We start from the raw sequence: 13,513 nt of genomic DNA, 5'->3' as shown, positions 1-13,513 counted from the left end.
CATGGAAGCGGAAGTGGATCATAGGGTGGGGGAGGGGGCGAAAATTCTGGGGGCCTTGAAGAATGTGTGGAAGTCGAGAACATTATCTCGGAAAGCAAAAATGGGTATGTTTGAAGGAATAGTGGTTCCAACAATGTTGTATGGTTGCGAGGCGTGGGCTATGGATAGAGTTGTGCGCAGGAGGATGGATGTGCTGGAAATGAGATGTTTGAGGACAATGTGTGGTGTGAGGTGGTTTGATCGAGTGAGTAACGTAAGGGTAAGAGAGATGTGTGGAAATAAAAAGAGCGTGGTTGAGAGAGCAGAAGAGGGTGTTTTGAAGTGGTTTGCGCACATGGAGAGGATGAGTGAGGAAAGATTGACCAAGAGGATATATGTGTCGGAGGTGGAGGGAACGAGGAGAAGAGGGAGACCAAATTGGAGGTGGAAAGATGGAGTGAAAAGATTTTGTGTGATCGGGGCCTGAACATGCAGGAGGGTGAAAGGAGGGCAAGGAATAGAGTGAATTGGAGCGATGTGGTATACCGGGGCTGACGTGCTGTCAGTGGATTGAATCAAGGCATGTGAAGCGTCTGGGGTAAACCATGGAAAGCTGTGTAGGTATGTATATTTGCATGTGTGGACGTATGTATATACATGTGTATGGGGGGGGGGGGCCATTTCTTTTGTCTGTTTCCTTGCGCTACCTCGCAAACGCGGGAGACAGCGACAAAGTATAGAAAAAAAAAAAAAAATATATATATATATATATATATATATATATAGGTGCAAGAGGTGAAAAAAAGGGCAAATGAGAGTTGGGGTGAGAGACTATCAGTAAATTTTAGGGAGAATAAAAAGATGTTCTGAAAGGAGGTAAATAGGGTGCGTAAGACAAGGGAGCAAATGGGAACTTCAGTGAAGGGCGTAAATGGGGAGGTGATAACAAGTAGTGGTGATGTGAGAAGGAGATGGAATGAGTATTTTGAAGGTTTGTTGAATGTGTCTGATGACAGAGTGGCAGATATAGGGTGTTTGGGTCGAGGTGGTGTGCAAAGTGAGAGGGTTAGGGAAAATGATTTGGTAAACAGAGAAGAGGTAGTAAAAGCTTTGCGGAAGATGAAAGCCGGCAAGGCAGCAGGTTTGGATGGTATTGCAGTGGAATTTATTAAAAAAGGGGGTGACTGTATTGTTGACTGGTTGGTAAGGTTATTTAATGTATGTATGACTCATGGTGAGGTGCCTGAGGATTGGCGGAATGCGTGCATAGTGCCATTGTACAAAGGCAAAGGGGATAAGAGTGAGTGCTCAAATTACAGAGGTATAAGTTTGTTGAGTATTCCTGGTAAATTATATGGGAGGGTACTGATTGAGAGGGTGAAGGCATGTACAGAGCATCAGATTGGGGAAGAGCAGTGTGGTTTCAGAAGTGGTAGAGGATGTGTGGATCAGGTGTTTGCTTTGAACAAGGTATGTGAGAAATACTTAGAAAAGCAAATGGATTTGTATGTAGCATTTATGGATCTGGAGAAGGCATATGATAGAGTTGATAGAGATGCTCTGTGGAAGGTATTAAGAATATATGGTGTGGGAGGCAAGTTGTTAGAAGCAGTGAAAAGTTTTAATCGAGGATGTAAGGCATGTGTACGTGTAGGAAGAGAGGAAAGTGATTGGTTCTCAGGGAATGTAGGTTTGCGGCAGGGGTGTGTGATGTCTCCATGGTTGTTTAATTTGTTTATGGATGGGGTTGTTAGGGAGGTAAATGCAAGAGTTTTGGAAAGAGGGGCAAGTATGAAGTCTGTTGGGGATGAGAGAGCTTGGGAAGTGAGTCAGTTGTTGTTCGCTGATGATACAGCGCTGGTGGCGGATTCATGTGAGAAACTGCAGAAGCTGGTGACGGAGTTTGGTAAAGTGTGTGGAAGAAGAAAGTTAAGAGTAAATGTGAATAAGAGCAAGGTTATTAGGTACAGTAGGGTTGAGGGTCAAGTCAATTGGGAGGTGAGTTTGAATGGAGAAAAACTGGAGGAAGTGAAGTGTTTTAGATATCTGGGAGTGGATCTGTCAGCGGATGGAACCATGGAAGCGGAAGTGGATCATAGGGTGGGGGAGGGGGCGAAAATTTTGGGAGCCTTGAAAAATGTGTGGAAGTCGAGAACATTATCCCGGAAAGCAAAAATGGGTATGTTTGAAGGAATAGTGGTTCCAACAATGTTGTATGGTTGCGAGGCGTGGGCTATGGATAGAGTTGTGAGCAGGAGGATGGATGTGCTGGAAATGAGATGCTTGAGGACAATGTGTGGTGTGAGGTGGTTTGATCGAGTAAGTAACGTAAGGGTAAGAGAGATGTGTGGAAATAAAAAGAGCGTGGTTGAGAGAGCAGAAGAGGGTGTTTTGAAATGGTTTGGGCACATGGAGAGAATGAGTGAGGAAAGATTGACCAAGAGGATATATGTGTCGGAGGTGGAGGGAACGAGGAGAAGAGGGAGACCAAATTGGAGGTGGAAAGATGGAGTGAAAAGGATTTTGTGTGATCGGGGAATGAACATGCAGGAGGGTGAAAGGAGGGCAAGAAATAGAGCGAATTGGAGTGATGTGGTATACAGGGGTTGACGTGCTGTCAGTGGATTGAACCAAGGCATGTGAAGCGTCCGGGGTAAACCATGGAAAGCTGTGTAGGTATGTATATTTGCGTGTGTGGACGTGTGTATGTACATGTGTATGGGGGGGGGTTGGGCCATTTCTTTCGTCTGTTTCCTTGCGCTACCTCGCAAACGCAGGAGACAGCGACAAAGTATAAAAAAAAAAAAAAAAAAAAAAAAAAATATATATATATATATATATATATATATATATATATATATATATATATATATATATATATATATATATTTCCCCTATCCCTGAGGATAGGGGAGATAGAATACTTCCCACGTATTCCCTGCGTGTTGTAGAAGGTGACTAAAAGGGAAGGAAGTGGGAGGCTGGAAATCCTTCCCTCTCTTCTTTTTTTTTTTTAATTTCCAAAAGAAGGAACACAGAAGGGCGCCAGGTGAGGATATTCCCTCAAAGGTCCAGTCCTCTGTTCTTAATGCTACCTTGCTAACGTGGGAAATGGCGAATAGTATGAAAGAAGAAAGAAAGATTTATCTATCTATTCATTTATTGATATACTTTGTCGCTGTCTCCTGCATAAGTGAGGCTGCGCAACAAAACAGACGAAAGAATGGTCCAACTCACCCACATACACATGCATATACATACACGTCCACACACGCACATATACAGAGCTATACATTTCAACGTATACGTACATATACATACACAGACATGTACATATATACATATGTACATAATTTATACTTGCTGCCTTTATTCATTCCCATCGCCACCCTGCCACACATGAAATGACAACCCTCTTCCCCTACATGCGTGCAAGGTAGCGCTAGGAAAAGACAACAAAGATCACATTCGTTCACACTCAGTCTCTAGCTGTCATGTATAATGCATTGAACCACAGCTCCCTTTCCCCATCCAGGCCCAACAAAACTTTCCATGGTTTACCTCAGACACTTCACATACCCTGGTTCAATCCAGTGACAGCACGTCGACCCTGGTATACCACATTGTTCCAATTCAATCTATTCCTTGCATGCCTCTCACCCTCCTGTATGTTCAGGTCCTGAGTGCTTAAATTTTTTTTCACTCCATCCTTCCACCTCCAATTTGGTTTCCTGCTTCTCCTTGGCCCTGCCACCTCTGACACATATATCCTCTTTGTAAACCTTTCCTCACTCATTCTCTCCATTTGTCCTAACCATTTCAACACACCCTCTTCTGTTTTCCCAATCACATTCATTCTATTTCCACAAATCTCTTATCCTTTCATTACTTACTTAATCAAACCACCTCACACCACCTACTGTCCTCAAACATTTAATTTCCAACACATCCACCCTCCTCCATACAACCCTATCTACAGCCCATGCCTCGCAACCATATAATATTGCTGGAGCTACTATCTTTTTAAACATTCCCATTTTTGCTCTCTGAGATAACATTCTCTCCTTCTACACATTCTTCATTGCTCCAAGAACCTTCACCCCCTCCCTGACCCCATTACTCACTTCTGCTTCCATTGTTCTGTTCACTGCAAAGTCCATTCCTAGATATCTAAAAACATCACTTCCTCCAATTTTTCTCCATTCATACTTACATCCCAACTAACTTATCCTCAACCCTGCTGAACCTAATAACCTTGCTCTTATTCACATTTACTGTCAACTTTCCCCTTTCACACACTTTTCCAAACTCAGTTCCTCCCATCCTAGCAGACTTACTGACATGTTGGTATAAGAAATTTTCCTATCAGCATGTAAATCCATATTCCCCTGGTCTATCTCTAGCTATGTGAAATCCTCCATCATTTATTCAAACTTTTCCATCTCTGAGATGTGAGTATATTATTGCTTCATGTACCATCTTGATTCCTTCTTCATTATAATTGTATGTTTTGGATTGTTGCAATTACTTGGAGGATCATATGATACTTACATCACTATGCATTTCTTCTTTCATGTTACTCTTCACATTATGCATTATCTGAAAGATCTATCCTCCACTATTTCTTGTGTGTGTGTGTGTGTGTGTGTGTGTGTGTGTGTGTGTGTGTTTGTGTGTGTGTGTGTGTGTGTGTGTGTGTGTGTGTGTATGTATGTATGTATGTATGTATGTATGTATGTATGTATGTATGTATGTATGTATGTATGTGTGTGTGTGTCAGTGTTAGGGTGTGTAATATGAAATATTCTGTTTCTGATACATGTAAATGAACACATCTATACTCATTTATAAAGAATTTTCAACAATCACTCAGCCATATCTACTCAAAATTGTATATATTATTAGAAAATTAATTGCTACTTGAGAATGATAAAAAATTTCTGGAGACAGTTACTTACTTTTGATATCAATTCGTTGCTGTCAATCTTGATATCAATGTTGATTGGTGTGTTTGGAAAGTGCTGAAAAGTTTCTTCAAGCAGGGGAAATCTTCGGTCTTCATTGTTGCTGCTAAATGTTATGCCTGGCATGAAGTCTATTGGAATTTGTTCCTTGATAGGAGGTAATTCTGCATAATTGTACTCTGATATTGATCCTTTTAATTCTGTGCGAACATCAAGAACAGAGTCATGTGACACTACAACCTGACCATCTCTGGTTAGCTGGCAGTCAAGTTCTATCATGTCTGTTCCCAAATTAACTGCGCTGCAATAAAAAAGTTCTTTGTAATGATGAGATAAAAAGCCAACTTCAATTAAAAAAAGCAATTTCACTTTCACACTTGTTCACAATTTCCCGCATTTGCGAGGTGGCACCAGGAACAGATGAAAGAGGGCAAGATATGCTCAGGTTCATTCTTTAGATGTCATGTAAAAATGCACAGAAACTGCAGCCCCCTATCCACAAACAAGCCCCACAGATCTTTCCATAGCTTCCCCTGGCAGCTTCACATGCCCTAGTTCAGCTTAATTACAGTATGTCAACTACATATCACAATGTTCCACTTCACTCTATCCCTTGCACATCTTTTGTTCTTAAAAGCCTTATCAATCCATCCTTCCATCTCCAATTTGGTCTCTCCTTTCCCCTACACTTCTAACATATATATCCCCTTGGTCAATCTCTCCTCACTAGTTCTCTGCATATACCCACTTCAGCTCCCTCAACAACATTCTTCTTATTACCACACCTCTCTTATCCTTTCATTACTTAACTGATCAAACCACCTGATACCATACACTGGCCTCAAACCTTACATCCATACAACATTGCTGAGATTACCATATCTTCAGGCAAACCCAAACAGCCTCTTTCCATACATTCCTCAATGTTCACAGAACCTTCATCCCTTCACCCAACTTATGACTTACTTCTGTTTCATGGTTCCATTTGGTACTATGTCCCCTCCCACGTATCTAAAGCACTTCACTTCCAAATCTCCTCCACTAAAACTCACACATCAACTCATTCCTCTGCCCTGTTAAACCTAATAACCTCGTTTTATTCACATTTACTCTCAACTTCTTCCTTTCACATGCTCTCTGAAACTCAGTCACCAAGTCCAACAGTTACTTATTCATCAGCAAATGACAACTGACTCACTTCCCAGGCTTCCTTACCTCTTAAGACTGCATACTCGACCCTCTCTCCAAGAATTACATATACCTCCCTCACCATCCCATCCATAAACAAATTAAACAGCCATGGAGACATCAAATACCCCTGCCACAGACCAACCTTCACCTAAGATCACTCACTCTCCTCTCTTCCATCTCATACACACACCTTACACCTCTGATAAAATCTCACTGCTTCCAGCAGCTTTCCTCTCACACCACACACTCATAAGACCTTTTACAAGGCATCTCTATCAACCCTATTACATGCCTTCTCCAGATCTATACATGCTACATACAAATCCATCTGTTTTTTCTATATGTTTCTCACACACATTCTGTAAAGCAAACACCTCATCCACATACCACCTAACTCTTCTAAAGCCACTTTATTCCTCTATAGTCTGATGCTTTGTACAAGTCTTCACCCTCTCAATCACCAATCTCCCATACAACTTACCTGGTACTCTCAGATTTATATCTCTATAGCTTGAATATTCACCTTTGTTCCCCTTGCCTTCATACAGTGACACTATACATGTATTCCAGCAATCCTCGGGCACCTCACAGAAAACCCTAACTCACTAATCAACAACAGTCATCCCTTTCTACAGAAATTCAACAGCAATGCCATTCACTCCAGCTGGTTTGCCAAATTTCACCTTACACAATGCTTTCACCACCTCTTCTCTCTTCACCAACCCACTTTCCATGACTCCCCATTCAGCATACCTCTTGGACACAAACACACCACATCTGTCAATCTATTGTCAAACATATTTAACTATCCTTCAAATTACTCCATCTACTCCTCACCTCATCACTACCTGTTACCACTTTCCCAATTGCCCCTTCAGCGATGTTCCCATTTCTTCTCTTGATTTTTGCACACTATTAGCCTCATTACAAGACATTTTATTCTCCCCAAAAGTTTAACGATACTTGCTCAACCCAACTCTTATTTTCCCTTTTTCAACCATTGCAACTTTCTCTTGACCTCCTGCTGCTTTGTGTTACATATCTCCCAATCATTTGCACTCCTTCCTATAAATATTACCCATATACCTCTCTTTTTTCTTTCATTAGCAACTTTACTTCATCCCACTACTTACGAATCTTTTTCACCTCTACCTCCCACCTTACGCATGTTGCATGTTTCTCTCATATATGCTTACAGGATTCCCTAAAAACCTCCCATTCCTCACCCAATCCCTAGCTTTGTTTAGTCTCACCTTTTCCAGTTTACACTCAATCTCTCCTGATAAATCTTCACACAAGTCTCTTTTCTAAGTTAAGTACTATCACTACTCTCTTTATCACCCACATCATTTCCTCTTTTCCAAAAACCTCCACAAAGTTTCACAATGGCCTCCACTAAGTAATGGGTAAGACATCCCTTCAACTACCCCTCACAGAACATTCAGTCTCTCTTTTGCACACCCACCCCTCACATAACATTCAGTCTCTCTCTTTTGCACACCTATCAATCTTTATATTATCCAATAATACCCAAAGGCCATATTACCTACTCTCATACATATACCTGCATATGTCCCTCTTTTTAAACCAGACATTCCCAATCACCAGCCCTTTTTCAGCACACAACTGCACAAGCTATTCAGCAATTCCATTCACCTTACTGAATACCCCATGCTCCTCAATCATAGCTTCAATTGCCAAATTTTTCTAACCTTTGCATCGAAATCACCAATCACTAATACCTAGTCTCTTGCACCAAAACTGCTGACACACTTTGTCAGCTGCTCCTAAAACACATACCGCTCCTCTTTCTTCCCATGGCCAGATGCACAAGCATTAACAATCATCCATCTTTCACAATCCACTTTCATTTTTACCCACATCAGTCTACAGCTCACTTCCTTACACTCTCTCACACATCCCACAACTTCTTCAGGAGTAGTGCAATCCCTTCCTTATTTTGCCCTCTTACCAACCCTCTAGCTTTACTCCCACAACGTACCAAAACTGTTCTTCTCTTTTACCCTTGAGCTTTTACTTCAGAGCCAGGACATTGAGGTTCCTCTCCTCAAACAAACTTCCTATCTCTCCTTTTTTTTTTCATACTAGTTAAATCTACACAAATTCAGATAATTAAGTTAACAAAAATTTGTTTGGTATGCAAGATGCTAGATAGCACTATGAAATTATTTTGACAAATGAGAGTTTTTCTGCCAGAAATACTGTCACACTAACTCTTTGCTCTTTTACCAGCTTTTCAAGTCAACATAATTCATTCTGATAATAACACTGGAAAGCTAGAAATTGCTGTGAAAATTATGCAAAAAATTCAAAGAGCATTTCATGTTCAAAAAACATGTACTATCCTCACAATGCTTGTTTTCAAAGTGCCACACAGTGCACAATCACTGCTTTCTTCTATGGCTGCACACCACCATGGTTCAGTTGGGGCAGTGGTGGCCAATTGGTTGAGACATTCCTCTAACTCATATTGTTGACATTTTGAACCCAGCTTCCAGTTTATCATGTAGAAACCCCCTTCTCCCATCAACATAAGTGTGAATGGGTACTAATTTATCATAAGCTTGAAAGTCAAACACCTACATATAAGATACTGACCACATCACTCCCTCATTTGCTGATAGCTAGGAATCTATTGTGCTGTAATCAAAATGACTTCTTTGGATTCTCTATGCCTGGAAAGCAAATACTCTACCTCACGTCAGCTAATGTAGCCCAATACTAAGACCGCAAACAATAGTGCCCAACTTTTTATAATAAGTATATAAGTAGGTGCCTGATTTCTTATTCTAAGCAATAATATATCTGTGATTTATGTGTGCAGAACAGAACACTACATTTGTTCAAACAGACAACAACAAAAATTGACATGATTAATATATGTTTGTTTGTAACTCAACAAAGTAACTTTCACAAACACTAACACGGCAGTGGCCAATTCTATTTTCATACCTGATTTCTATCAAAAGCATAGCTCCCTGTCCAAAAACATGCCCTACAGATATTTCCAAGGTTTACCCTAGCTGCTTCAAATGCCCTGGTTCATCTGCTGATGGCATGTCAACCTCTGTATACCACACTGTTCCAATTCACTCAATCCTGTGCATCACCCCCCAGTATTTTAAGAATCTGATCACTCAAAATCTGTTGCAGTCCATTTGTCCATCTCCAATTTGGTTTTCCTCTTCCCCTTCTTCCCCCCACTTTATATATATATATATATATATATATATATATATATATATATATATATATATATATATATATATATATATATTTTTTTTTTTTGCTTTGTTGCTGTCTCCCGCGTTTGCGAGGTAGCGCAAGGAAACAGACGAAAGAAATGGCCCAACCCACCCCCATACACATGCCTTGATTCAATCCACTGACAGCACGTCAACCCCGGTATACCACATCGCTCCAATTCACTCTATTCTTTGCCCTCCTTTCACCCTCCTGCATGTTCAGGCCCCGATCACACAAAATCTTTTTCACTCCATCTTTCCACCTCCAATTTGGTCTCCCTCTTCTCCTCGTTCCCTCCACCTCCGACACATATATCCTCTTGGTCAATCTTTCCTCACTCATTCTCTCCATGTGACCAAACCATTTCAAAACACCCTCTTCTGCTCTCTCAACCACGCTCTTTTTATTTCCACACATCTCTCTTACCCTTACATTACTTACTCGATCAAACCACCTCACACCACATATTGTCCTCAAACATCTCATTTCCAGCACATCCATCCTCCTGCGCACAACTCTATCCATAGTCCACGCCTCGCAACCATACAACATTGTTGGAACCACTATTCCTTCAAACATACCCATTTTTGCTTTCCGAGATAATGTTCTCGACTTCCACACATTCTTCAAGGCTCCCAGAATTTTCGCCCCCTCCCCCACCCTATGATCCACTTCCGCTTCCATGGTTCCATCCGCTGCCAGATCCACTCCCAGATATCTAAAACACTTCACTTCCTCCAGTTTTTCTCCATTCAAACTCACCTCCCAATTGAATTGACCCTCAACCCTACTGTACCTAATAACCTTGCTCTTATTCACATTTACTCTTAACTTTCTTCTTTCACACACTTTACCAAACTCAGTCACCAACTTCTGCAGTTTCTCACATGAATCAGCCACCAGCGCTGTATCATCAGCGAACAACAACTGACTCACTTCCCAAGCTCTCTCATCCACAACAGACTTCATACTTGCCCCTCTTTCCAAAACTCTTGCATTCACCTCCCTATCAACCCCATCCATAAACAAATTAAACAACCATGGAGACATCACACACCCCTGCCGCAAACCTACATTCACTGAGAACCAATCACTTTCCTCTCTTCCTACACGTACACATGCCTTACATCCTCGATAAAAACTTTTCACTGCTTCTAACAACTTGCCTCCCACACCATATATTCTTAATACCTTCCACAGAGCATCTCTATCAACTCTATCATATGCCTTCTCCAGATCCATAAATGCTACATACAAATCCATTTGTTTTTCTAAGTATTTCTCACATACATTCTTCAAAGCAAACACCTGATCCACACATCCTCTACCACTTCTGAAACCACACTGCTCTTCCCCAATCTGATGCTCTGTACATGCCTTCACCCTCTCAATCAATACCCTCCCATATAATTTGCCAGGAATACTCAACAAACTTATACCTCTGTAATTTGAGCACTCACTCTTATCCCCTTTGCCTTTGTACAATGGCACTATGCACGCATTCCGCCAATCCTAAGGCACCTCACCATGAGTCATACATACATTAAATAACCTTACCAACCAGTCAACAATACAGTCACCCCCTTTTTTAATAAATTCCACTGCAATACCATCCAAACCTGCTGCCTTGCCGGCTTTCATCTTCTGCAAAGCTTTTACTACCTCTTCTCTGTTTACCAACTCATTTTCCCTAACCCTCGCACTTTGCACACCATCTCGACCAAAACACCCTATTTCTGCCACTCTATCATCAAACACATTCAACAAACCTTCAAAATACTCACTCCATCTCCTTCTCACATCACCACTACTTGTTATCATCTCCCCATTTGCGCCCTTCACTGAAGTTCCCATTTGCTCCCTTGTCTTTCGAACTTTATTTACCTCCTTCCAGAACATCTTTTTATTCTCCCTAAAATTTAATGATACTCTCTCAACCCAACTCTCATTTGCCCTTTTTTTTTTCACCTCTTGCACCTTTCTCTTGACCTCCTGTCTCTTTCTTTTATACGTCTCCCACTCAATTTCACTTTTTCCCTGCAAAAATCGTCCAAATATATATGTATTTTTTTTTCTTCCTTTGTCGCTGTCTCCCGCGTTTGCGAGGTAGCGCAAAGGAAACAGACGAAAGAAATGGCCCAACCCACCACCATACACATGTATATACATACGTCCACACATGCAAATATACATACCTACACAGCTTTCCATGGTTTACCCCAGACGCTTCACATGCCCTGATTCAATCCACTGACAGCACGTCAACCCCGGTATACCACATCGATCCAATTCACTCTATTCCTTGCCCTCCTTTCACCCTCCTGCATGTTCAGGCCCCGATCACACAAAATCTTTTTCATGCCATCCTTCCACCTCCAATTTGGTCTCCCACTTCTCCTCGTTCCCTCCACCTCCGACACATATATCCTCTTAGTCAATCTTTCCTCACTCATTCTCTCCATGTGCCCAAACCATTTCAAAACACCCTCTTCTCCTCTCTCAACCACGCTCTTTTTATTTCCACACATCTCTATTACCCTTACGTTACTTACTCGATCCAACCACCTCACACCTCAAACATCTCATTTCCAGCACATCCATCCTCCTGCGCACAACTCTATCCATAGCCCACGCCTCGCAACCATACAACATTGTTGGAACCGCTATTCCTTCAAACATACCCATTTTTGTTTTCCGAGATAATGTTCTCGACTTCCACACATTCTTCAAGGCTCCCAAAGTTTTCGCCCCTTCCCCCACCCTATGATCCACTTCCGCTTCCATGGTTCCATCCACTGCCAGATCCACTCCCAGATATCTAAAACACTTTACTTCCTCGAGTTTTTCTCCATTCAAACTTACCTCCCAATTGACTTGACCCTCAACCCTACTGTACCTCATAACATTGCTCGTATTCACATTTACTCTTAACTTTCTTCTTTCACACACTTTACCAAACTCAGTCACCAGCTTCTGCAGTTTCTCACATGAATCAGCCACCAGCGCTGTATCATCAGCGAACAACAACTGACTCACTTCCCAAGCTCTCTCATCCCCAACAGACTTCATACTAGCCCCTCTTTCCAAAACTCTTGCATTCAACTCCCTAACAACCCCATCCATAAACAAATTAAACAACCATGGAGACATCACACACCCCTGCCGCAAACCTACATTCACTGAGAACCAATCACTTTCCTCTCTTCCTACACGTACACATGCCTTACATCCTCGATAAAAACTTTTCACTGCTTCTAACAACTTGCCTCCCACACCATATATTCTTAATACCTTCCACGGAGCATCTCTATCAACTCTATCATATGCCTTCTCCAGATCCATAAATGCTACATATATATCCATTTGCTTTTCTAATTATTTCTCACATACATTCTTCAAAGCAAACACCTGATCCACACATCCTCAACCACTTCTGAAACCACACTGCTCTTCCCCAATCTGATGCTCTATACATGCCTTCACCCTCTCAATCAATACCCTCCCATATAATTTACCAGGAATACTCAACAAACTTATACCTCTGTAATTTGAGCACTCACTCTTATCCCCTTTGCATTTGTACAAATATATATATATATATATATATATTATATTATTATTATTATTATACTTTGTCGCTGTCTCCGGCGTTTGCGAGGTAGCGCAAGGAAACAGACGAAAGAAATGGCCCAACCCCCCCTATACACATGTATATACATACGTCCACACACGCAAATATATATACCTACACAGCTTTCCATGGCTTACCCCAGACGCTTGACATGCCTTGATTCAATCCACTGACAGCACGTCAACCCCGGTATACCACCTCGCTCCAATTCACTCTATTCCTTGCCCTCCTTTCACCCTCCTGCATGTTCAGGCCCCGATAACACAAAATCTTTTTCACTCCATCTTTCCACCTCCAATTTGGTCTCCCTCTTCTCCTTGTTCCCTCCACCTCCGACACATATATCCTCTTAGTCAATCTTTCCTCACTCATCCTCTCCATGTGCCCAAACCACTTCAAAACACCCTCTTCTGCTCTCTCAACCACGCTCTTTTTATTTCCACACATCTCTCTCACCCTTACGTTACTCACTCGATCAAAC

The 13,513-nt window shown here is 41.6% G+C and overlaps 1 protein-coding gene across 1 annotated transcript in view; it reads right to left on the bottom strand.

Annotated features, from left to right (window-relative positions):
- LOC139755007 (lysophospholipase D GDPD1-like) overlaps positions 1-13,513 on the bottom strand; it is a 183,328-nt gene that overhangs the window by 100,525 nt on the left and 69,290 nt on the right. Inside the window, exon 3 of the mRNA XM_071672915.1 lies at positions 4,938-5,244. Within this exon, the coding sequence (XP_071529016.1) occupies positions 4,938-5,244 (307 nt within the window). The remainder of the gene's footprint in view (positions 1-4,937; positions 5,245-13,513) is intronic.

Source organism: Panulirus ornatus, chromosome 18 (assembly GCF_036320965.1).
Source record: "Panulirus ornatus isolate Po-2019 chromosome 18, ASM3632096v1, whole genome shotgun sequence".
NCBI classification, from domain to species: Eukaryota; Metazoa; Arthropoda; class Malacostraca; order Decapoda; family Palinuridae; genus Panulirus; species Panulirus ornatus.
This window is presented reverse-complemented; position numbering and strand designations above follow the sequence as displayed.